Source organism: Rhipicephalus sanguineus, chromosome 4 (genome assembly GCF_013339695.2).
Source record: "Rhipicephalus sanguineus isolate Rsan-2018 chromosome 4, BIME_Rsan_1.4, whole genome shotgun sequence".
NCBI lineage: Eukaryota > Metazoa > Arthropoda > Arachnida > Ixodida > Ixodidae > Rhipicephalus > Rhipicephalus sanguineus.
This window is the reverse complement of record NC_051179.1, coordinates 130,548,742-130,575,991: the sequence shown is the minus strand read 5'-3', so window position 1 is coordinate 130,575,991 and position 27,250 is coordinate 130,548,742. Positions and strand designations below refer to the sequence as shown.

Below are 27,250 nucleotides of genomic sequence, written 5' to 3'. Positions count from 1 at the left end.
TCACCACTACAAAAGATCAAGTAATCGTCCACATAACGAAAAACCTTAATAACCGAATTACCTAAGGCGCCTTCCAAAAGATTGTCAATCTTGCTAAGGTATAGATCACTAAGAACCGGAGCAACCTTAGAACCAATACATATCCCTGATTTCTGCACATAAACGCCTTCCTTCCAACCTACAAGCGTCGACTTTAAATACATGGAAAGGATTTCTAGAAAAGCCCCGGTAGAAACACCACATTTGTCGGTGAAAACGGTCTGGTGCGCTTGTTCGTAATACATTCATTAACACAATTTAACAACTCCTCATGCGGCAAAGAATAATACAGGTCTTCAATATCCATACTAAAAGCCTTACAACAGCGGGGTTCTCCTCGGAGAGGAACTGCACTAGTGCCTGAGAATTACGCATACGAAAAGGGTCTGAAAAACTCAAAGAGGTTAAGCAGTTCTGCAAATAACTAGATACAGCGACTTGCCAGGTGCCTTGCTCTGAAACGATTGCTCGAAATGGGATCTCGTTCTTATGTGTTTTGGCTGAAAAAAACAATTCTAAAGTAAGTGATTTAGCCTTCTTGACATTACAAGCTATTCTCTCAAGATTATGTCTTAACAAAAGGTCGACAGCACGTTGCCTGACTACCGATGGCTTAAGTTTTACAGTCCTAAAATTCTTTTCTATGGCTGTTAATGCTTTTTCTGAGAACAAACTGTCCGGCATAATTACAAAATACCCTTCCTTATCTGAAATTACTGGCCTGAGTTTCTTTTCGACACAGTAATTAACCAAAGGCTGGACAGGATCAGAACACTTGAGATGCATATTTGAACCCTTGATGCTAGCAACGCAGTCTGAAATGCAGTGGGAACGCTCTTCTTCAGGAACAAGTCTAGTGATTGTACGCGGCAAACTTAAAACGTCTATTGGTTTCAGGTTCGGCTTAAAACAGTATTTAGGACCTAAGGCTAGGGTTTTACGGTGACTATCATCTAAGGCAGCTCCTCCAAGGACTAGCAAGTTATTTTGCGATGAAACAGTAGAAATAATCTTCCTCTTACATGGTTGAAGTTCTCGAAGTTTTACCCTCCATATGAATTCCGCATGCTGGTTAGCTACCCTCATCCCAGTCGGCGTACATCTGCTTCTGGCGGCGATCGTCACGCGAAGTCGAACAACCGGACCTTGAGGCATTCCTGGTAAAATCTCACTTGACGCCATGATTCCGCGGTCAATATGGCACATATCCTCCTGGCATGTCCGGTAGATGGTTGCAGAAACCCGCACAACAGTTGAACTTCAACTGGGCAAACTCTATTCTTAGAAAACCATGAAAAAGTTTCTAGCACGGACCAAGCAAATAGCAATTAAAGAAGCCAAAGAGGCAGGATTGTTCAGATAAGTAGGAGAACACGGAAAAGGGCTCGAGTACTAGAATGAAGCTTAGAATAACAGAGAGCTGAGCTAGTTGGTAAGTATTCATTCTAAAAAGGACAGGGCGTGCAAACAATGACACAAGAAAGAAGTCAGGACACCACAAACGCCGACTAACAACTGAAGAGACGCACAACGGCTGACAAGAAAGAAGGCACGAAAACTTATCTGCGCATGCCCATGCAACAGGCGACCTATCAATCCGGCACGCGTGGCGGTCTACGTTGAAGATAACTGTTAAGGCATTTGAGTTCATCTTTATGCAAGTAATCGCCGGTTGCTCACGCATGCGTTACCACTATTCTCGATATGCCATGCTTCTATCATCAGGCGCGTTTCTTCATTTCTATGACGGTACAACACTGCGCATTCATCGAATTTTGGCGTGCACTTACAATCTCGACAATGTAAAGATAGATTAGAAGGTGAGCCTCCTGTTAGCGATCTCTTATGTTCTAATAATCTCTGGTTGATGCATCGGCCCGTCTGTCCTACGTAGAAGCGGCCGCAGCTGAAAGGGATCTTATACACCACACTCGTACGGCAGTCAGTGAATTTGTTGGTGTGTTTTACGAAACAAATATCGGTCCGCTTCTGTCTTTTACTCGCTCATTCTTCCTCTGCACAGCGGCGCAAATCTTACCTAGCTTATTGGCAGCCGTGAAAACAACATTAACGCCGTATCTACTTCCTACTTTCTTTAGCCTGTGAGACACGCAATGAATGTACGGTATACCTACGACACGTTTCTCTTATCGCTTTCTGCAACCATGCTCGGACTTAACACAATAGACTTCTTTAAACGTTCAGCGACCGTGGCCACTGCATCACGAGGATACCCTACATCTAAAAGACGCGTAAACCTGTGCGTTAAAGCTATCACTCATTTTGTGCTCACACGACTTGGTGAGGGCTGATTTAAGGCAAGACATGGCGATACCGTTTTTTACAACCTTCGAGTGCTTCGACGAAAAATTTAACAGCGGTTTCGAAGATCTAGGAGAATACTGCCAGCACACGTGGTTCTTCTGGACGTTAAAGAATGTCTAGAAATTGTATTCCATTATTCTGAGGCACCTCTTTAGTAAATCTCAGCCCACCTCCATTAATTTCAAATTTTTCGCTCACGGAAGTTACCACCTTTTCAAAGTCCTCACCACTACAAAAGATCAAGTAATCGTCCACATAACGAAAAACCTTAATAACCGAATTACCTAAGGCGCCTTCCAAAAGATTGTCAATCTTGCTAAGGTATAGATCACTAAGAACCGGAGCAACCTTAGAACCAATACATATCCCTGATTTCTGCACATAAACGCCTTCCTTCCAACCTACAAGCGTCGACTTTAAATACATGGAAAGGATTTCTAGAAAAGCCCCGGTAGAAACACCACATTTGTCGGTGAAAACGGTCTGGTGCGCTTGTTCGTTAATACATTCATTAACACAATTTAACAACTCCTCATGCGGCAAAGAATAATACAGGTCTTCAATATCCATACTAAAAGCCTTACAACAGCCGGGGTTCTCCTCGGAGAGGAACTGCACTAGTGCCTGAGAATTACGCATACGAAAAGGGTCTGAAAAACTCAAAGAGGTTAACTTGCACGATTAACTTGCATAAAGATGAAACGATTAACTTGCATAAAGATGAAATCAAATGCCTTAACAGTTATCTTCAACGTAGACCGCCACGCGTGCCGGATTGATAGGTTCGCCTGTTGCATGGGCATGCGCAGATAAGTTTTCGTGCCTTCTTTCTTTTCAGCCGTTGTGCGTCTCTTCAGTTGTTAGTCGGCGTTTGTGGTGTCCTGACTTCTTTCTTGTGTCCTTGTTTGCACGCCCTGTCTTTTTAGAATGAATACTTACCAACTAGCTCAGCTCTCTGTTATTCTAAGCTTCATTTCTAGTACTCTGAGCCCTTTTCCGTGTTCTCCTACTTATCTGAACAATCCTGCCTCTTTGGCTTCTTTAATTGCTATTTGCTTGGTCCGTGCTAGAACTTTTTCATGGTTTTCTAAGAATAGAGTTTGCCCAGTTGAAGTTCAACTGTTGTGCGGGTTTCTGCAACCATCTACCGGACATGCCAGGAGGATTATGTGCCATATTGACCGCGGAATCATGGCGTCAAGTGAGATTTTACCAGGAATGCCTCAAGGTCCGTTGTTCGACTTCGCGTGACGATCGCCGCCAGAAGCAGATGTACGCCGACTGGATGAGGGTAGCTAACCAGCATGCGGAATTCATATGGAGGGTAAAACTTCGAGAACTTCAACCATGTAAGAGGAAGATTATTTCTACTGTTCATCGCAAAATAACTTGCTAGTCCTTGGAGGAGCTGCCTTAGATGATAGTCACCGTAAAACCCTAGCCTTAGGTCCTAAATACTGTTTTAAGCCGAACCTGAAACCAATAGACGTTTTAAGTTTTGCCGCGTACAATCACTAGACTTGTTCCTGAAGAAGAGCGTTCCCACTGCATTTCAGACTGCGTTGCTAGCATCAAGGGTTCAAATATGCATCTCAAGTGTTCTGATCCTGTCCAGCCTTTGGTTAATTACTGTGTCGAAAAGAAACTCAGGCCAGTAATTTCAGATAAGGAAGGGTATTTTGTAATTATGCCGGACAGTTTGTTCTCAGAAAAAGCATTAACAGCCATAGAAAAGAATTTTAGGACTGTAAAACTTAAGCCATCGGTAGTCAGGCAACGTGCTGTCGACCTTTTGTTAAGACATAATCTTGAGAGAATAGCTTGTAATGTCAAGAAGGCTAAATCACTTACTTTAGAATTGTTTTTTTCAGCCAAAACACATAAGAACGAGATCCCATTTCGAGCAATCGTTTCAGAGCAAGGCACCTGGCAAGTCGCTGTATCTAGTTATTTGCAGAACTGCTTAACCTCTTTGAGTTTTTCAGACCCTTTTCGTATGCGTAATTCTCAGGCACTAGTGCAGTTCCTCTCCGAGGAGAACCCCGGCTGTTGTAAGGCTTTTAGTATGGATATTGAAGACCTGTATTATTCTTTGCCGCATGAGGAGTTGTTAAATTGTGTTAATGAATGTATTAACGAACAAGCGCACCAGACCGTTTTCACCGACAAATGTGGTGTTTCTACCGGGGCTTTTCTAGAAATCCTTTCCATGTATTTAAAGTCGACGCTTGTAGGTTGGAAGGAAGGCGTTTATGTGCAGAAATCAGGGATATGTATTGGTTCTAAGGTTGCTCCGGTTCTTAGTGATCTATACCTTAGCAAGATTGACAATCTTTTGGAAGGCGCCTTAGGTAATTCGGTTATTAAGGTTTTTCGTTATGTGGACGATTACTTGATCTTTTGTAGTGGTGAGGACTTTGAAAAGGTGGGTAACTTCCGTGAGCGAAAAAATTGAAATTAATGGAGGTGGGCTGAGATTTACTAAAGAGGTGCCTCAAAATAATGGAATACAATTTCTAGACATTTCTTTAACGTTCCAGAAGAACCACGTGTGCTGGCAGTATTCTCCTAGATCTTCGAAACCGCTGTTAAATTTTTCGTCGAAGCACTCGAAGGTTGTAAAAAACGGTATCGCCATGTCTTGCCTTAAATCAGCCCTCACCAAGTCGTGTGAGCACAAAATGAGTGATAGCTTTAACGCACAGGTTACGCGTCTTTAGATGTAGGGTATCCTCGTGATGCAGTGGCCACGGTCGCTGAACGTTTAAAGAAAGTCTATTGTGTTAAGTCCGAGCATGGTTGCAGAAAGCGATAAGAAGAAACGTGTCGTAGGTATACCGTACATTCATTGCGTGTCTCACAGGCTAAAGAAAGTAGGAAGTAGATACGGCGTTAATGTTGTTTTCACGGCTGCCAATAAGCTAGGTAAGATTTGCGCGCTGTGCAGAGGAAGAATGAGCGAGTAAAAGACAAGAAGCGGACCGATATTTTGTTTCGTAAAACACACCAACAAATTCACTGACTGCCGTACGAGTGTGGTGTATAAGATCCCTTTCAGCTGCGGCCGCTTCTACGTAGGACAGACGGGCCGATGCATCAACCAGAGATTATTAGAACATAAGAGATCGCTAACAGGAGGCTCACCTTCTAATCTATCTTTACATTGTCGAGATTGTAAGTGCACGCCAAAATTCGATGAATGCGCAGTGTTGTACCGTCATAGAAATGAAGAAACGCGCCTGATGATAGAAGCATGGCATATCGAGAATAGTGGTAACGCATGCGTGAGCCAACCGTCGATTAACTTGCATAAAGATGAAATCAAATGCCTTAACAGTTATCTTCAACGTAGACCGCCACGCGTGCCGGATTGATAGGTTCGCCTGTTGCATGGGCAATGCGCAGATAAGTTTTCGTGCCTTCTTTCTTTTCAGCCGTTGTGCGTCTCTTCAGTTGTTAGTCGGCGTTTGTGGTGTCCTGACTTCTTTCTTGTGTCCTTGTTTGCACGCCCTGTCTTTTTAGAACAAATAATTTCATTACTGGACCTCGTGGAGCGGCTGGAGAGTTTAAAAAATGACCTAAAAAGTTGGTAAACACTGTGTGCAGAGGCGAATGTATGCTGAAGGGGGCTGCATTTTCAAAATAATTTTTTTGCAACACTAAAAACTGTAGTTCATGTTTTCTCCACTGATACTTCAATGAGCACATTTGCACTACAAACAAGAAACCCTACCAAATATTCTTAAAAGGCTAAATTAAAAAAATAAGAACGTAGCCCCCTGAAGCACAGTTCAAGGAGCATTACAAAAAAAAAAACGGAATCAAAATCTGTCAAGTAGTTGCGAAGATATCTGCTCCACGAGCTGAGCTACATGCCAAAAAAACGGTATTGAGAAAACGAGGTTCAAAGTTTTTCGTCACGTTTACATGCCTAATAGGCACCAGGGTTGTAGCCCTTAGTGTCCTTTGCAGTGCGGCGTTGCTTGGCCATCTGACCTTTAGCCTGATGAGCTTTCACAGCCTTTTTTTTCCGCATGGCATCTTTTTCGGCTGCTCTACGAAGTGCATGGCGTCCAGGTTGGAGACCAAGAGATGTGCATAGTTGGGTGTAGGCATGGAGGTTCCCAGCATTATACCTGCAGATTGCTTCACTGACAGCAGTTTCTGCAGCTATCAATGAGGCATGCTCTTCTTTGGGCAGAATCGACCAAATAATTGAGTACAGGCTTTCGGCAGCATTTTGAGTTTTTTTGCCCTGGCACCGCTCAAGAAGCTGTGGGTCTGAAAGTCGCTGGTACACAGGCAGCAGGGCGCAGCAACGTGTCGTCCCAGGTGGTACTTATGGGGTGGCCGTGGTTCACCTTTAGCTTCTGCAGCCCGGTGTTTGCACCAGCTATCAGGACCTGGTGGGCAAAGTTCGTGGTGTGGATCGTGGTCAGTCAAAGTGGTGTGGTAGAATGTAGCCATGATCGCTCGCTGCATATCCTCCACTTCATCATGCTGCCTAAGGGCTTGGCCATAATAGTCAGTCAGTTGCTTGATCAAATTTTGTGTAAGGCCACCTTTTCCGCCAATAGGTTGGTCTTTCTTGCTCTTTGTGACGATGGTCCGCAGGGCTGTGCCCATCCTCTTTTTAACATGATTGATACAATCTTCTTTCTTCAGGGGTATAAAACCATAAGTCTGGTCCTGACACAGAGCTAAGAAAGTGCGGCTGTCGCCATCGCAAACGATGGTTGTGTAGCGCAGGTCATTTTTTTTTAGTGAGCGCCGAAACAGTATGAGGGCTGCTTCGACTTCCATTTGGCCTGAGTTTGCCTCTGTGTTTTTCTGGCAAACATGCGCTTCCTTCCACTCACTGTAGCCGTCGTCACTTTCTTTGGGGCCCACAGCACATCCATGACAGTAATTTGACAGGACAACACTGTCAAGCACTAGTCCGGGGTATAGAACTCAATGACCGTGCCCACGCCGATGTGGGACGCGTGGCCGCGTGTCATCCACGTCCCATCGTACACCACCGTGACATTCTTGGTGGGTGTTCCCTCCATTTGGTTGTACACATTGCGAACGGCTGCAACAGCGTCGGAAAACACATTTGCTGCGGCTGCTGCGCCAGCAGGCCGAAATTTCCCCTTGAGATGCCTTTGAAAAGTCTTGTGGTGAATTCCCCTATGTGATACATTCATCACTGACCAAAAATCGCTGAGTGCAGCTGATCCCTTTCCAATCGTTTTTATAGCTTGCATGGCCCAAATATTCACTTCAAATGACTTGCTGTTTTCCATTCGCGGCGACGACCACGCATTTTTCGCGTCCGCGCCGCAAACAGTGCAGATGAGCACCATCTTTACTGCTAACCTGTGCTTAGTTCCGTGCTTCATCTTGAGTCCCGGCTCTTTGCACTGCGGGCACAGGGCACTGCCTAACAGACCATTCAGGGCCGGGCGTTGCACGAGGAAAAACTCATTTTCGTCTTCCGTTTCGATGTCACTCTCGTCCCCTTGGTCCATCAGTGACATCTTGCGCTGCGTCGCAGACACTGCTCTTAGAGACTCCTGAACAGCCGCGGCGCGTTTGAGAGATGCCTCCGCTGACACGAAACGAGGCTCTAATCGGGCCCGAATCGTGCTAGTGGTGGTGCTGGTAGACGACCTCGCATCCTCGCGCGAAGTACTTGGCTGAGCATCCGCGATGTCTACATCCTCGCGCGAAGTGCTAGGCTTAGCATCCGCGATGTCTGCAGCCTGCGCGGAACGACGAACGAATGTTTCCTCCGACGGCACAAAGCACTGCTCCAACGGCATATCAACAGTTTCATCGATGCTCGCGGACGATGCTCCGTGCGTGCTTGTGCTCGGCTGCAAGTCCTCGTCGTGCTGCACGCCGTCGTCGCTGCTTGCAGAAGTCGCCGGACTAAATTTCTTTTTCACGATCGGCGGCTTCGGCTTACAAGCACCAAATCGCTGCGCAGTCTTGCGTTTCTTGAACGATCGCCGGTCCATGATCGCATGTGGGAACCGATCTCAAAACTACAATGCGCCAAACTGGACAACAACGTTTTTCTCTCACGAGCGCCGGTCTTATCACAGCGCGATGCGATCTCGAAACCACGCCGCGACAAGTTGAAAACACTCGCAGTAAGCGGCCCGTCAGCACTGTCAGCGCATAGAGCAGACGACCTTTGCACCGATTGCTACAAGCGACCGCACGGGCGACCAATGCGGAGCCGCCGTACAGTCACGTGACGCGCGTGGCCAATCGGAAACTGTCGTGATACCTTTAAACTTTGGCTTGCTGTGCGCTTGCTCTTGCCTGGTTCAGCCGGCCGAGGCGGCAAATTTGAAACGGAAGAATCGCGCTATCCATAGAGACAAAGATGGCGGCACTAGGTTACGCGGTTGCGGAGGTATCGCGGCTCGAAAAACGCCGTTTTTTTCGCAATTTCCGTGAAATTTATCGCCACTCTAGCTTCGATAAAAAATTTTTACGTCATTTCTACAGCCGTTTTCAGGGACGAAGCTTCGAAATTAGATAGAAAAGGGGTCACAGAATGTGAAAATGAGATTTTCAAAAAATCGATTTTTTGGCCAAATTTCGCGATGCCAAAGCCGCGTCCCCCTTTAAGATTACGCGGAGGCCGCGAACAGCCTAGATTATTCCAGAGCTTGTGCGACCACCAGTGATAAGACTGGAATGTTCGATGCATGAGGTATAAAAGACGGCGCATCCTAGCCATGAGCAGTTTTATTGACGGCCGACGCTTTGTTCGCCGCTATCAGTGTACAGTCAAACCTCGTTACAACGAACACCACATTAACGAACATTTCAGATTAACGAACTTTTAAGAAATCCCGTGCCGACTGCTTATAGTTTCAATGTAAAAATATTTGCACGCGACTTTCGAGCGACGGCGACTGCGACAAACGGGCTCCGTCGCAACGGGAGCACCCATATGTTCGCGACAAAGTGTTACGGTTGCTCGATTGAAAACTACTGCGTGCACGCAGGTAAATTGCGAAAAAGAATTACAGAGTAGAATAATGACAACTTGCCAAATTTATTATTGTCTTGTTTGAGACAAGGAAGCCATAAAAGCGTTTCGTGACTTTCTTTTTTCGCAATCTTATGTTTAACCGCGACAGTAGTATCTGCTGTGATCCCATGGGGCGCCCGGAAGCGTACGCTGCCTACGCTACGTCGCACTTTGCAAACTGGTTATGTTGGGGTTAGTCCACGAGGCGCATCTCGACAACATTTCCTGTTGCTGTCATGGAACGTTTAAGAAAAGCCGCAGCGCCTCACATCGTTGCTTCGCAGGGGGAAGGGCTACCTCACACGACGACGATGTTGACATTGCAGCAAGCTACCACCGAAACATCAAAACGAACCTTCGATCAATATTAACGACAAAATACGGCTGCTGCCTTGTTCTCCGCGCGAGATGGGGCTGTAAAGAAGGTAGTCTATAACTTGCATTCCTAGAAGTACGCGCCGATTGGAAGCATCACGAGCAAATTGCAACCGAGGTGAGGGTCAGAGATGCTGCCATATTGCCAGATATCGTCATGCTCACTTCCGGGCGACAAGCGATGTTTTCTGGCTTTCCAGAAACCTGCGACGCGACAAGCGACGGCGATGGACGGCCCTCCGCGACAGCAAATCCTGTCGCTCGTCGCTGTCGCTCAAAACTCGCGTGCATGCGGTTGGGCCTTAAAGGATTGCAGCGATGACATGGACAACGATGTCACGGTAGCACCCGAAGATCGCGACGAGTCCGTGTCGGCCACAGATGCATTGGACTACTTGAGGAAACTCCGCATATTCATAGAAAAAAGCGGAACAGCGACCGAAGCGACGCATAAAAATGCGGACGGTCTAGAATTGTTCGTGACGCAGAGTTTGTGCTGCACCCGTCAAAAAACGATCACGGACTATTTCAAATAAACGTTCCTTGTCTGACGTTCACGTGTGCATTGTTGTGAGAAACGAGTTCAAGGACGTACCGTTGCAAAGGTAGGACGTTTGCATTACTAAAATTTCATTGTTATGGTGAATTTTTGGGCTTTCAATATAACGACCTTACAGAAGAACGAACATTTTTCTGCGGTCCCCTGAAGTTCGTTATACCGAGATTTCACTGTATAGTGTGTATTGCTGTAGTTTGACTTTCCATTTCACAGCCACAAGTTCGGCCAAATAAAGAGGTTCATCTCGGACACACCGACCGCTGCCTTCGCTGACGTCACGACCCCGTGACAATACAAAACCATGTCTTTTGCAGTATATATATTAACACACGCTGGAAATCCAAACACCCGGCTGCATTTTGCAGCTGTTAAAACATTCAAGCCTTTGCACACCTTGTGGCCAATTAACTTTTCAGACTGTATGTAAAAAGCTTACACTCAACCTCCACACTGGCTGCACAAGAACTTCAGACACTGAGTAACACCAATGATGGCCGTGTGTGAAGAACTCCAATGTTGACGAGATCTCAATATACACACGTATAATAGCAAAGAACAACTGGTCTAAACAGCAAAATCTTAGTAAATACAATGCTTTTTGTGCTTTAGCGGCAAAAATTTTGTCGCTGGTTTTCAGAACAGGCCTCGTAGATCACACCGTGCCAGTAAGCATTTATGAACACTATCACAATTAAAAAAAATTCGTCACTGCATTGAAAATGCATGCAACATAATAAATTGCACTGAAGGCATGGCTTGCGCACAGGCCGTGCTTACTGGTAAAGGCTGCTGTTACATACCAGGGTGTGCATGCCTGTTACCACCACTATCACGCCCCACCAATGGTAGGCGGCGAAACTTTCAAGTCCTTGATGCCGCTTTAGAGCTACAAATGGGCAAGTCCCTCCTTTTAACCATCTCACAAGACTTTCGTGTGCCCATTAGCCCACATGCTCCCCAACGCTTCCATACGTCTGCCCGACACGGGGTCTGGTGTACCTGCTGTTGTTGTTGCTGCTGCTGCTGCGGAGACTGTCCTCCTCCTCCCCCCTGGGCCCCCTGCTTGGCGAGGCGTGCCTGTGCCAGGGCGTTCTGGTCAAGCAGGTCCCAGGACTTCTGGCGCCGGCCGCCCTGCTGCTGTTGGCCCAACGGAGGGGGAGGGTGCAGCTGGTTCGCACTGCTGCTGCCCCTGTGTGTGAACGTCCAAAAACCATTAAATGCTCGCTTCTAATGGAACGCGGAAATGGTCTTTTGTTTTCTTAAAAGGTCGCAAAGTACGGGGTAGAAAGAGAAAACATCTTTTCCTTTTGTACAGTTCTCCAAAACGGCCAGGTTCCGCCGTGACAAAGCACTCCCTGTTCCCCACAAGAGACCTGTACGAGCTAATGCTCAACAATTTCCTGCGCACTGAATACCTTACTCACGTGCTATGCCACTTCAACTAAGTTTTTACAAAGCGGTGCTCGGCTGAACTTAATTTAATTTACCAGGAAATGCCGAGATGAAAATCCGGTACATTCTGGCATTCCGTACTTTCCAGAGGTTTATATCATGGCATTAACTCCACTGCCACAGGCAGCCACAGACGACCAGATCTCACCAGCCTAGCTAATCATCAGAGTTCTTCATTCATACAAGTTGCAAAGCTGTCCACAGGCTCCATGTATCAAAGTCCGCACAAGCCACTGATCAATATCACGTAGGTCTGCTTGTTGTAGAACCATTTGCAGACAGAGAAACAAGCTCATAAAAAAAACTCTCCTGTTTTTTACAATTGCACATGACCGCTAATGATGCTCCAGTAATGAATCGAGCAGTGTGTTAACATTTGTGGATTACATTTTGCGGATGACAGTGCGGCCACAGAACTTGACCTTTCTGAAAGAAAGCACTTCTTTTTGTTGTCACGGTAACTCACACAATGACAGCGAAGACTGCAGCGATCGCAGCAATACGGTGTATTTTCTATCGTCGCTGCCAGGTGGGGCGTCAGTTTGCTATCCTCCACAAATTTGTCGATGAGCATGTCTGGATTTTGAACCAGACTATCGCAACTAGTATTCCGAATTATTTGCATAGATTCATGTGACAGTGGCTGTTCCTGCTTTGTTGATGCTGTATTGTTGCTGTTGCAGCTTTGCGTATTCTAGCTTGCAAGGTGGCAGTGCGGTGACTTTGGAGAGAAAGCGACAGTTTTCTTCGTTGGAAACTTGAGGCTTGTGTTATCAGACGAGCCTCGCACACCGGGTAAGCCTAATCATTTCTGCTTCCTAGGATTTGGCGATTATATTTGTGGTTTCGTGCAGAGCCAACATAAAACTGTCCTTGCAACTCCCATAGGACACTCTGAAAGCTGAAATTGCCTTGGCAGCAAAAGCTAGGCCAAGGGCAGGGTAACTTTGTTTATTTTCGCCATGTTTCCAACACAGCAAATGTAAATAAATCTGAAAAAAACAAAAGATGAGCAACATAAACATAGCATGCAGCATCTAAAACTTCAGTTGATATTACTGGTGCAATAAAGTGGGTGGCAGCAGGACCTCAAAGTCAGTCATCTGAAAAAATTTGTCGGCACTTGTACTACACTAAAAAAAAAGAGTAGCCTTGTCACAGCTACAGTGTTACAAATAAACGTTTATAACGAATTTTCGGATATAACGAAGTTATTTTCGTGGCAGACGTGATTTTGTTATAATGAGGTTTGAGTCTACTGATATTGGTGCACATTTCAACCTGTTTACTGCATTTCTCAAGACTTTTGTTCTGTAAAGTAAGTTGGCGTGGGAAGTAAACTGGTCTGGGAACACCAATTAGCTCAAAGTGGGAAACTAAGTGAGGTCAGTGTTTCAGAGTGTAGCAGCGAGGAAAATATTAAAAAATAGCAACATATCAACGGAGTTTCACTCTATTCAGTAGACTCTCAGTAGAGTTCAGACAATTTATAATGCAACCACTTATAGTTATAGTACAGGCCCGGTTACAATGCAGTCTTTTTTTACTCCTGTTTACCCTCCCACAGAAGCCCATGTGCAGTCGAACCTCTTTATAAGAGACATGCACTGGGGAGCGATTCTTGTCTCTTATATGAGGTGTCTCTTATAGGCAGGGTACCACGCATGCATTTTCTGATCAACCCCTACTTCAATGTAGGCACACTAGTGTCTGTTATACCCATTCGTCTCTTAAATCAGTCTCTCTTATAAAGGGGTTCAACTGATACGCATACTTCTTATTGTGAAGCCCTCCAAGATGAAAGACAGGTTACAGTCAAATCTCGTTACAACAAACACCACATTAACGAACATTTCAAATTAACGAACTTTTAAGAAATCCCGTGCCGACTGCTTATAGTTTCAATGTAAAAATATTTCACTACTACGAACTTCAGAATAACGAACATTTCAGAATAACGATCGTTATTTAATTCCCGTGTAATCTTAACAACACCTCAGTACTACGAACTTATATCCCGAAATGCGAGGATTCTTAGATTTCAGTGTATCGGTCATGGCAGTCGGAGCTGTAAGGTAGCAGACGACGCAGCGCGAAGAGCGGACGCCCTCCCGCTAAAACCTGAGATGGCGCGGGAGGAGAAAGACGCGGGCGGCAAAGTTTTCTTTTTTTTCCCTTCGTTGCGGAGGCGACAACGCATCAGGTTTTGTAAAGGCCCAACCGCATGCATAGCACGCGACTTTCGAGCGAAGGTGACTGCGACAAATGGGCTCCGTCGCGCTGCTCGATTGAAAACTATTGCGCGCACGCAGGCAAATTACGAAAAAGAATTACAGAGTAGATGAATGACAACATGCCAAATTTATTATTGTCTTGTTTGAGATAAAGATGCCATAAAAGCGTTTTGTGACTTTCTTTTTTCGCAATCTTATGTTTAACCGCGGCAGTAGTATCTGCTATGATCCCATGGGGCGCCCGGAAGCGTACGCTGCCTACGCTACGTCGCACTTTGCAAACTGCGTTATGTTGGGGTTAGTCCACGAGGCGCATCTCGACAACGTTTCCTCTTGCTGTCATAGAACGTTTAAGAAAAGCCGCAGCGCCTCACATCGTTGCTTCGCAGGGAGAAGGGCTACCTCACACGACGACGATGTTGACATTGCAGCAAGCTACCACCAATGCAGCAAGCTACCACCGAAACATCAAAACGAACCGTCGATCATAAATAACGACAAAATACGGCCGCTGCCTCGCTCTCCGCGTGAGATGGGGCTGTAAAGAAGGTAGTCTACAACTTGCATTCCTTGAAGTACGCGCCGATTGGAAGCATCACGAGCAAATTCCAACCGAAGCAAGGGTCAGAGATGCTGCCATGTTGTTGCATATCGTCATGCTCACTTCCGGGCGACAAGCCCGGAAGTCAGCATGTTTTCTGGCTTTCCAGAAACCTGGGATGCTATCGCGGAACGATTCTATTTCAGATTCCAATGCCTTTCGTGCTTTTCGCGCTTGGCCAGTGATCAGAACGACGGTCCGTCCGCGTTATCAGCGCGATCAGCCAGCCGTGTGGAATCGGAAATACCGTATTTACCCGCATAATTTGCGCCCTCGCATAATTTGCGCACCCCTAATATTTAGCCAGCTTTGCTAAAAAAAATATTTACTCGCATATTTTGCGCTCCCCGCCCCGCTCGAGCCAGCTCGCCGGCGCGCGCGCACGGGGCGAACTTTGGACGGCCGCGCCCCGCGGCCCTCACCGAGCAGGCGAGCGCAGTCATACACAAGAGAGGCTGCGAGTGCGAAGTCCCTTCTTCCGATTACTTCGTTCTATTCTCTGGAAACCGCCGAGACCGTACCAACCGTTAATCTGTTCACCGGTTGTCGGAACTGTTCGAGCGTTCTCCCGCCGTGAGAATGCATGCACGCGACACGGCACGGACTACTTTCTGCATCGGAGGCGTGCGAGGGCCAGTCGCGCCAACATTTTCCCGCGTTGACCCTCCTCCTCTGCGTCCGCGCTGCGACGCAGCCTTCGTTGATTTCGGAAGTTTAGGTTTCGCGATCAGCCAGTTGCGTTTTCACTGTTCTCTTGCGCTGAGCTACAATAACTATTCAGCAAAATTCAAGCTCACTGTTATAGAATTTGCCTAAGGAAACGGGAACCGTGCCGCAGAAGAGTTCGCTTTTTAATACAAGAGCGGGAAGGAGACCGTTCCGAGGACCGAAGCATGGAAAGTTTCCTGCCGTTGAAGAATACCTTTTCAAATATGTGCGAGAGCTTAGGCCCACCGGTATCGCCGTGCCGTGGCACCTCGTTACTCCCAGCACTGTCGCGAAGAGCTTCAAGAAGACGCCTCAACGCACTCGACGGAACCAAGGACGACGCGCTTTGGGAAAGCGGTGACAGCGGCCGCGGCGATGATTCTCAGTCGGACTTCTCAACCAGTGATTCTGACTAGACCGCGCATGACCGAATCTGGCTGGTTAAAGTACGTGCTAATTCTGTTAAAAACCCTTCGTTTGTGCTATAATTTATTTTCTTCTTTAATGTATTATATCGCGCGTGTTAGGACTATATATTGTGCGTTATTTCAGATGTGCTCGCGAAATCTCCGCGTAATTTGCGCGCCCCCTTTTCGGAGCTCCAAATTCGCGAAAAAAAGTGCGCAAATTATGCGAGTAAATACGGTAGCATCGTTTCGCGATTGCACCCCTGCGACAAGCGACGGCGATGGATGGCCCTCCGCGACAGCAAATCCTGTCGGCCGTCGCTCAAAACTCGCGTGCATGCAGCTGGGCCTTAAAGGGGTCATGAAGCACCCCTTGGGCTGATTGAAAAAACACATCCTGCGGAAAGCTGACACGGCTATGAACTGCTCTGCCAAATATTACAGTCGTGCGCGCCGCGTAATGGCCACAAGCGGAGCGCGAAGTTGCCGTTTCCCCAGGCACCCTCTTTTCAAACAGAGGCCGGTTCTCACTCTCGTCGGTGGGCGGGGCGTCTGTCCGCTGTACGTCGCAAGAGACATAGCATGCTTATTGGCCGATAGCCGACGTAAATCGAGAGCGGCGTTCGGATCAGATGCGCTTCTTGCCGCGGGGTGCCGCCAATTGCCGGCGCCGCACTCCTCAGTACACGGTAGCCGCACTCGCGCAAGCGAATCACAGCGGGAGAGCGATCGCGTTTCATGATGCGCGCTGGCGTAACTTCTTTCCCCCATGCCATCCCTCCCTGTCTAGCTTCCTGTGCGCTCGCCGGCACGAGAAAAGAGAGAAAGCGCTGGGAGCGTGCGCCAAACCCCCGTAACTCCGCTGATTCTTGACGGATTCGAGAAATTTTTGCGGCAATCGATTCGGGAGGCAGTACACTCCGATTCTGAGGCCATTAGATCATTACTTGGAAAAGTGGTTCATGACCCCTTTAAAGGATTGCAGCGATGACATGGACGACGATGTCACGGTAGCACCCAAAGATCGCGACGGGTCCGTGTCGGCCACAGATGCGTTGGACTACTTGAGGAAACTCCGCATATTCATAGAAAAAAGCGGAACAGCGACCGAAGCGGCGGATAAAAATGCGGACAGAGTTTGTGCTGCACCCGTCAAAAAACGATCACGGACTATTTCAAATAAACGTGCCTTGTCTGACGTTCACGTGTGCATTGTTGTGAGAAACGAGTTCAAGGACGTACCGTTGCAAAGGTAGGACGTTTGCGTTACTGAAATTCTATTGTTATGGTAAATTTTTGGGCTTTCACTATAACGACCTTTCAGAATAACGAACATTTTTCCGCGGTCCCCTGAAGTTCGTTATACCGAGATTTCACTGTATAATGTGTTTGCCGGAAAATCTTTTTGACAAACGTGGTGGCGAGTGCACTTCTCTGGTGCGATCTTGTACGTATTGCAAATAAGCACGGAGGCGTGGCGTTACATCCAGCTGCACGCAAATGGCCAATGTGAACCGCAACAAATGTCACAACCCTGCATTGACCAATCGCGTGCGGCTGGATGTAACGCCACGCCTCCGTGCTTATTTTGGAACGCGCACAAGATCGCACCACTTAAAGGAGGTGCGCCGCTGGGAAGAAAGCAACGAGGTCGTTACGGAGGAGGAAGGGACGCAGAGTCAACGAATGAGGGGCGGAGGGACGGAATCAACGAAACTCTTTGCGGTGGCTACACTCGAAGGCAAGGGAATTATATCATTAGTAAAAACGAGGGCATGGGTGGCATGCGCAGCACTAGGATGGTGGTTCGCGATTCGACTGCAATGTATTGCACATCGGGTGCATGCTCGTCAAATCGAACGATCGGTACCTTTCAGCGTGCGAAATTGTGGTCATGATTCAACATAGTTTCTGTGTAATGCGCACAATCGAGGTGGTCTGAAATGTAGTCAGTGAATTCCGTGATGGCACTTTCTTTAGTTATTTTCCCCTGCGTTCAGCGTGTTGGCAACGCAGGTCTTTGGATGTTAATTTTTGAAAATTTGGAAATTTAAATGGTTGTAAGCACACTGCATCACATGCCTCAATTCTCAGACATGCGAGGCTGCATGCTGAACATGTTTTGTGCAATTGCAGCCTTTAAAAATAGGTTGCTTTGGTTATGGTGCAGTACCACTCATAGTGCGGATATAACAGATATAACGTAAGTCCCGCGACTTACCTTATAAGCGGTCTATGCTGTTAATGGAAATCTCTTAAACGGAACAGCTGCTTAAACAGAAGAACTGCCTCTAATACAGTAGAACCCTGCTGATACGTTTTTGAAGGGACCGTAGGAAATAAACGTAAGAGACGGGAAACGTAAGAGCCGAAAAACAGGAAAAACGGCAAAATATTTAGTGGTACAGAATTTTATTTCAATTCTTACGAGCAGCACGAAAATTGGTGCGCTCAGCCGCGATCTAGTCGATGGATAGAAACGCGGAGCTTAGGACGGCCTTATCCACAGAAATGTAATCAACGTATGTGATTTTTTTAACACCAACAGCTGTAGGCATGAAAAAACTAAGCACACGCAATCACGACCGGCGCGGCGAGTCCGACCGCGAACCGCACGCACGACCATGCGAGCTCCAACCAGCTCGAACTCCTCCCGTTCTCCGACAAATAATGATGATGATGAGTCTACGCCAACGCGATGGCAGAAGTGAATGCCAATCTCGAAGGCCTTGCTTTCGCAAGCAATTACGTCATACACGCCATGTTTGTGCAATGCAAATCTCAGAGGCTATGCTTTTGTCAATAGTAAATGCCAATCTCGAAGGCCTTGCTTTCGCGAGCAGTTACGTCATAGACGCCATCTTTGCAATTTGAATCTCGAAGGCCATGCTCTTGTTTGCATCAGTTGAAAGATTCTGTTGCTTGCGCCTCTCATGCAGCTAATATTACGGTCAAACGAGGCCAAGCTGCGTGAAAATGCGCCATGGCCGCTCTCTTTGGTAGTCACTCGGTCGGCTCCGGGCGCACTTCGCGACGTATCATACGGGAACGGTCCGACAGTTACGACGTAACAGCGGGGTTCCCAATACATTGTATCCTATGGGAGCTATGCCGGGACCGGCGGAAAACGACATAACAGCCGGGAAAACGCAGCAGTGAGGAACGTAACAGCGGGGTTATACTGTATGACTGGTTTCATACTTGAACAATGCATCCCTGCTCATCTCTGAGCGAACGGAACTCCTGCTAAACGCAACATATTTTCCTGGTCTCTTCAGGTTCCGTTTAAGGGGAGACGCGGGTCTTGGAACGGTCAAAAATGGTCAAAAAATCGATTTTTCGCAAAGCTTATTTTCGAGGCGTTTGTACTTCTGAGCACCTACTCTCAAATTGCTAACGCTAAATTCGGTCGGGAAACGCGATAAAATCGGCTTTCAAAGCACCCCGGCAGCACTAAAATGTCCCCAAAAGGACGAAATTTGTTCGAACTTCCCGCGCGCGCCATGAGCGTTGCAGCGGGCCGAGCGCCGCCATCTTGGGCTAGATTTGAAGCTGTTTTCTTTGTGCACATTTTGCGCCATCTCAAAATGGCGTCGCTCAAGCAGAACGGCCGCCGTCGCGGGTTTTCTGAAGGTCGTTTCCAGGCCACTGATTGGCTCTCACGCGGCGCGCTTTTCAAGCGCGCCTTTCCGAGTCTCCCATTGGCTGGCGCGACCGACACGTCATTTTTTTTTTCTTTGTGTTTGGTTCTCCGCCGTGGCTGTCCGTTTGTGTGCGCCTGCTTTTGCGATCGTGCGTGTTTCTCGACGGACCGTGTCTCTACTTTGTGCCGGTAGTTTTTCCACGCGATCGAGATGCCTGGAGACTCTCGTCTGAAACCATCGACGCAACGAGCTTTTGGAAGCCGTAAAAAACGGGCTTGGAACAAGAAGGCGCCGGCTGCAAGTGCACCGTCGGCAGCGGAGTTGGAGTCGCGGCCGGACCCTTTGGACCTGCCGGGAACTTCAACTGACGACACCGTGGGACCAAGTTCGACTAGCGAAACACTTCGGTTGATGCCGCGTACTACTCAACGGCGGAGCAGGCGCAGCGAGTTGAGAGATCGGCGCAAACGAAGACCGTTCTGTCTGGAAAGTCGGCTACCCAGCGCAAGTTCGACCTTCTTGGAGTAAGCGCGGAGTGCCAGACCGGTGACGCCGGGACCGATTTTTTGCTCGTCGATATGAAAGTTTTGAATAACTTTTTTGCACAAGCGAAGTGCGACAAATGCGACGCAAAAAGTCTCAGCGTGAGGAAGGCAACGGACAAGGAGTACGGCCTTGCGGTAAAGCTTATTTTTTCTTGCAGCAGTTGTGATTTCGAGAAGAAGCAATTTTCTTCTCCGAGAGTGAGCGGAACTGCCACCATCACTCCCTTCGAAGTCAACATGAGGGCCATGAAGGGGATACAGATGATAGGCAAAGGTGTTACTGCCCTTTCGGGACTTTTGTGCGTGTATGAACCTTTCGCACCGAGGCTTGCACCACAAGACGTTTCAGGGACACCTAAAAGTTTAGTGAAAGCCTGCGAAAACACAGCGACTGAAAGTGAAGCTGCTAGTGTGGCAGTAATAAAAGAGCTGTATACAGACTTCCTGAACCCCATAGGGAACATCGATGTTGTGTTCGACGGCTCATGGATGACGCGAGGTCGGAGCTCACACATAGGTGTGGGCTGCATCATTGAGCTCTACACTGGCCTTGTAATTGACCATGTTGTTTACCTCAAACTTTTGTCTCGGCTGTGCCCTGGGACCACAGCCTAGAAAAAGACTCTCTGCGTTTACGCAAGGCAAATGCAACTCATCTGAAGAGCACCAACACAAAAAAGACTCTTGCAAGGAGACACAAACGGGTGCAACTGAAGATTACAGTCCTGGACTACTTTGAAGGTATTCTCTCAAGCATAGCAACCTATTACCCAGGGTAACATGCTGCCTAACATCTAGAAGGTTCTTCCTAAAGACTGAAAAGACATGAGCAGCCAGTCGCTTGAGCCTCATACCCCATGGCTTTTCCAGAACCCCCAGCCGCTTGTCATGGTGGGGTTTTGATCATGCTTTGCACATTGGAAAATTTTTTTAGATATGATTCCTTGGGTGGAACAAGACACTTTCTGTTTTGTTTTGAAGGGAAACAGATGGGGAACATGTGAATAAAATTTATGGTTAAAGGTTCCTTTTAGAAATTTATACAGTGCGTGTCAATCTTCAAACGCGATTTTCTCAGCTTCACATTTTTTGCCAACTTGACCAGCCTTACGGATCTTTTCATTATGTTTTTGTAAGGTAATTTTGATAAATTTTATACCGTTGAATTCGTAAGAATAGGACTGTGGAGCTACGCTATTTTTTTGTGGCTAAGATGAACATATGAAATTTTGTGAACAATAATGTGAGCTAATTGCATTTCAAGATTACACAATGTCAATACAATTGAAAGTTCTTATATGATGATATATCTCAGTGACAATATAAATAGCATAGCTCCACATGGCAGGTCTTTGGCTACAGCTGCATCTTAAACAGAACCTAAAAATACTGAGGGAAAGTGTCTTAATGACCCGTAAGAAATTACCTAATTAGATTTCACTTATGCTCTCACAATTTGATAACTAATTGAAGTACATGAAAACTAATTATATTTTTGAAAACAGGAGGAAGAAATACATATACACACCCAATTTCATTACAATATCTCCAATAATAAAACTTTTCGTTTCGAGACCAGTGTCTCCCCTTAATGAGAGTATACTGCATATCACTGATGCAAGGTTTTCCAACACAGACCAGGGTCGTGATCTTGTATGCTATCTTGTATGCTAGAATGCTTGCCCTTGCTGCACGCAATTGGCTGAGGCACGCGTTAACATAGCAAACGGGGGACGTATGCATGAGCCTTGGCCAATCGCATGCAGTGAGGACCAACGGATGAAAAAGGCAGCGCTGAAAATTTCCCAAAGACAAGAACGACACAGACTGCCTTTCTCATCTATTACGTTTCAACTAGGCCCTGCGCAAGCTCTTTTCAGGACTAACGTCCCACTGAGGAAAGCATACAAGATCGTGCCCCAGTAGTAAGTTGAGCACCTCGTTTCCTATTAGCTTGTATGCATTTGAACTCTAAACAAGTACCAATTTGTGTAGCAACCTGTTTGTCATAGCTGAGCACGAGAGCACCTACCCAGCTGGCATGAGGAAGGTTGGCGGACTGGGTGCCGCAGCGCCTGTGGCTGACGGAGAAGAAGCGCCGGCAATGGCGGTCGAGGAAGACGACGCCGACTGCGTCCCCAGGGAAGTGGGCACAGGGCTGGGCGGTGTTTGTGCCAGGGCCTCCGACGCCACCCGCGTCGACACCCGGTGCTTCAGGTGGCAACGGCTGCGCACCTCCTCTGACACCGACACAAGCGCTGCGTGGCACAGGCGGAGACAGCATCAGCATTGAACAGCAGTGCCGAATTTGGAAAATGAATAAAACAAATGATGACTAAAGAAAAAGGGGTAGAGGCACCCAAGTGTTTCTGCATACTCTAAGCCCAATACCATATTTGCATTTACTCATTCTTTTGTACACCTTGTTGTGTTCTTCAGTGTGCTCAGTGGTCTGCATCCTTTCATCACGAACGTGCAGTACCTAAAGCTCACTAATGTACGCTGCTACATAAAACAAGAAGTAGCCTGCTCCAATGAAACTTGGAGTGGTCTGAAGCTGTGGCTCTCAGCTCCAAAAATTTTTTCCGGCATCTTCCAAGTAAAAAAAGAATCCATTAGTGATTATAGTTTGAATTTAACGAAGTTCTTTAAGGTTTAAGTTATTTTAAGGTTTAACTGCATTACAAGATGAACTGATGCAGCTTTATATTTTTCATATAAAGAAAACTGCAGTTGCTCCAAACACAATGGTTTCCTGCGTACACACATACTGGGCGAGTAAAAAAATTGGACCATCTCCCCGAAGGGAACCCTGATGGGATGCAAAGCAGCAGCGTTGCGCACGGGTGACGTCACGGGTTGAACGGCGCTAACGCGGGTGCTGCGGTGAGCACTGGAAGATTCGTTTGAAGCGAAACTCGGTGTAGCGTTTACTGGTGTAAACGTTTGTTTGAAACGCAGACATGGGAGGCGAGCGGGCGTCGGAGCCGGCAGCTGCGGGCGCTCCGGCGGGTGAGGGAGAGAGTGATGTATGCGCGCACCTGCGAGGGAAGCGTGCGAGGGGTGCGTGACGTCAACGCCCAGCTGCGGCGTGACCTACTTGGCACCGCTCCAACACCTGCGCCGAGGGAAGCGCGTTGCCTCGCGTTTGTGCGGACGGATGGACAGCGTTACGCAGGCTAGTCAAAGAGCTACTACGCATCTAATAACATGTGCATGCATTAGCTACTAAGATACAGTGCATAGCAGCAAACGCAACACGCGTTTAGCCTATTTGGAAACTGTGGCACGAATGTGCTTCAATACAAGTGACTTCCGAGTGTTCGGGTATGCTGTATCACATACAGACCAATACGTAGACCAACATAAACCAGCAAGGTGTGGTTGCAGAGAAAGGCTACAAAAGGAAATCTGCACAGTGTTTCTTACCAGCCAGGTAGGCCACGCTCTCTGGGGTCACCTCAAACTTGTCCCTGCAAAAACAACAGCCACATCACATGACACATTCCTCCAGATGCACACTGTGTTGGCCATTCACACTGGGATGACTCAAGGCATATGACAAACCAATAAGAATGTGACTTGTTTACCACCAACAAAAGATGAAGAATCGTCATTTGCATTTTATTTCATTAGCAGTAAGCATTTCATGCAGTCAATATCAACTGAGCCAAACTTACGGCCTTGTTGGCTCAAGTCATTCTCACTTGATCTACTACTGAGGCTGACATAAAAGTGGCACACTCACAGCCACTACATAAAACACGGTGTTAGAATGCTGGCTGGCACGTGGTAATGAAGGTTAACGTCCGTTTAACGACCAATCCATCATGACTCACCATGTGCCATTCTGATTGAGCCTTTCGTTATTCGTCACAGACATGCTGTTTGTTGCAGTAGCAGAAGTAGAACTTTGTGCCCTGCTCTGGGTGCACAAACGTGAAATGGTCGTGCCCGTTTCCTTTTCAGCGCCCTAACCATTTGCTTTCCAGTTTCTTCTTTCGGGAATGACAGGAATTGAGAGTGACACCATATTCTATGACGTCACTGTCTGACCCGTTAAAACTAACACGCCAAACCAGACGAGGCCCCATTCGTGCACATACGTTCGCCAGTCGAAACGCCTGCCGCCTAAATGCTAGCCTATTTGAAATAGCTTATCCTTGTTCATCGTGTCCTTATTTACGCAACTTATATTGTCCAGATGGGCAAGGAGTGCTTTGTGCCGCAATGCAACTCGAGCTACAAATCGTGCACGGAGAAAGTCTCCCTTTTCGCTGCTCCGAAGGATAGTGACCACTTGAAAGTGTGGCAACATACTATTCCACGGAAGGATCGCGAGTTGCAAACAACAGATTTTATTCGTGAAAAACATGTTGATGCACGATTTCCTGTATTTTCCGACGTGCGAGCGGCGCGTCACGTGCTAGTGCACGCCCCGAAAGACCTAGAGTTATTCTATTCCATTACATTGAGGCATTTTTCTTCTCGTAAATGTTTACGGAATCTGCAAATAAGCGGTTCATAGTAAAAGACACCAGATGGTCACTTGATCTCATATGCGAAATGCCACTTACGCACGATACCTGCTATTTATATGATGCTGACCGCAAATCAATTAATTAATCTTTCGAGGGCAAATGAAGGGTGAATTCGACACTCGTCATGCAACTGCAGGTTTACTTGTGTCGACAAAATGCGGGCACGGTCGCCTAGGCCACGGTGTTGCCGAGGCCGAAGGTGGTTATGAGCTTCACGCCGCATGCCGAACCGTCATGCATAAAACACTGCTAAGTCTTTATATTTAACTTATGTGTATGATATTACAATACCACACAATCCTCACAGGGCCTTGCGACATCGCTAAACACGCTAAAACACCGAATGTTAGAAGCGTCAGGTTTGCGCTGGGTAGAGCCAGGCGGCCACCGTCCCGCGCGCGCCGCCTTTCGGCAAGAAAGGAAAAGAGGTCCCCGATTTCTCCTCATTCCAACGCGCTGTTGCTCCACCTAAACTATTCTAGCACCGTGACATAGAACAACACTGCATGGACAAAGCTGTTATTTCTCCATTTTGTGCCTTAACATATGCAATCCTTATTTCATTGTATATTGACAAATTTACTCGTTAATGGCACATTAATTACTTGCTAATGGCTATGCTAATACACAAGTACAAAAACGAATCACTTTTTTGGGGCTAGGAATGGACTACCATTTTGCAGCTGAAGTTGCAGAGTAACACTAAAACGAGGACAAAGAGAACATCAGGGCACAGAGCAACACATTAAAGAAGCCCTCCGACAGTTGCCAAGAAAGATGCAAGGAGCTTCAGAGAGGTCACTGACCTCTTGTGTGGCTTGGCCACGATACCCAACAGCATGCTGAGCACCCGTGCTGTTCGGGACACCGTCGTCGCCGTCGGGTGCCTGAAACCTGCGGTGAACAGACACCAGACACTTTGTTAGCCGGCATTTCCTAAATGAACTGTACAAAGCAAATGCCACCGTACTGTTTCGTGCGGTGGCCAGTTTTCAAAACAGCGAAATGGGCATCACCACTGCCGTTGAAGAGGCAGCAAGTTTTGGTTCCAGTCATCACACGGGAGGGATGAAAGTCTAATTTTGATGACGAAACTCAGGGGTGCAATCATTAGACAAGTGTAATCAATAGCGAGCAAACATGGTAAATTCCTGCTAAGGAGAATCGTGCACCAAACACTACGTCGAGAACTGAGACAGATGTCCATTGGATACGGTCTACTTGCTAGATCAGCTGCTCCCAAGAGGGTGCTGGCACGAATCCTCAAACTTTTCATCCTCAACGTCGTCTTTCTCGTACAGCTTTCAACACGAACATGTGGCAACGAGGGAGGACAGCCCTTATGCAACCACCAGTGCTGCGCAGCAGACGCTCACCCTTGAGCAGGTGTCCGACGAGTGCAAAGTGGAAGTTGGAATTGAAGCTGAGCCCGACAGAGTGGTCGAGCTGCTTGAAGTGCCACTCCAGGGGCTCCCGGGTGCTCATCATGATGTGCCGAAGGGTGTTCTGCACACACACACACACAGAACAGTGCTTCACACCGTATGACTCTATACATGGTATGAAGGTACATCAGTTGCACAGCTGTCATTTCCAGGGATCCAAATGAGTGCACATGAAGACACAGGTTTGAAGCGATCAAGCAGTCAAACAAATGGAATCTCTACATGCTGGTAACATACCAAGACAAATATAATGGCATGCTCACATATGTTAACAATGCATGATGGCCATTCTTCACTGTTGCTAAATTAACACTCAACAGCCTACTTGTATTGGCACGTTCTAGAAAGGTGTTAACAGCCTACTTGTATTGGAACGTTCTAGAAAGGTGTTGCTGATTCTATTGCAAATGTCTTATTTAACCAGATTGTGTGCGTGACGTGAACAGTGCTAATACATTGTGGAATCAATCAGTGGAATCTACAAGGAGTTGTGAAGTGTGCCAAGTGTTGACGCGTTTTTCATGCATTCGCAAGCATGCTGAAAGCAGACCTAAGTCGATGCTGTAACTTTTGCTGTTGCCCGAGTGCAGCACCAAGCAGTTCAGAGGGTGCGACCTGTACACAAGCTTCAAGTTGCAGATCCCGCTTTGGTCCGGCAGCTAGAGGATTGCCGTCGTGCTTAGCTGCAAGGATTCTACCTATACAGCCTTGAAACTCTTGATCTTCCCATGTGCAGTGTAGTTGTTGATAAGCAGCAGAAAATGTCAGCTCTGTGTTTCAAATCTTCTTTCTGTACTGCTTACTCATCAAACAACTGCTGAGTGACCCATGCTTTTTTGTTGGCTTTGTACGAAACAGGTGCGCTTACCGCCATCTCGGGTTCTTTGACTTCCCCATGACAAGCATACGAAGCTTCTCACTGTCTGATATATTGCTGTAGATGAGAATGGCCAGCTGTATTCTGCCATGTCAGCCACCGTGGCAAGGGTCACCAGTGAACGCAAGTGTTTATTTCGGAAGCATTTTCTAGAACAAAACAGTCTCACTGCAGTTGACAATGCTCTCGGGAGTGAAATAATGCAACGCAGACCACAGCTTTCCTGTGCGGCACCTGCACAATGGCTGAACTGTTGACAGCGTCACTTTCGGTGCGCATGTAAACTACTAGAGGTCATTTTGATTTTTGATGTTCCTCAACCACCCATCACTGAAATCCTCAATGTTCACTTGAAGCTGACAGCCCCTGCCTTTTGCTTCAAGACGTGACCAGAGAATGGCATTTGCATGGCAGTCTTCGCCTTCAACTGCATGAGGAGAGCCTCTTCAAGCTTGGAGTAGA

General features: G+C 47.1%; 1 protein-coding gene across 1 annotated transcript in view; it reads right to left on the bottom strand.

The window, feature by feature from the left end:
- Nucleotides 1-27,250, bottom strand: part of LOC119390700 (neurofibromin) — a 171,247-nt gene that overhangs the window by 27,970 nt on the left and 116,027 nt on the right. The window contains exons 41-45 of the mRNA XM_049415148.1: nt 25,843-25,972; nt 25,273-25,360; nt 23,355-23,398; nt 21,958-22,183; nt 11,334-11,523 (exon numbers count right to left, since the gene is read on the bottom strand). Of these exons, the coding sequence (XP_049271105.1) occupies nt 11,334-11,523; nt 21,958-22,183; nt 23,355-23,398; nt 25,273-25,360; nt 25,843-25,972 (678 nt within the window). The remainder of the gene's footprint in view (nt 1-11,333; nt 11,524-21,957; nt 22,184-23,354; nt 23,399-25,272; nt 25,361-25,842; nt 25,973-27,250) is intronic.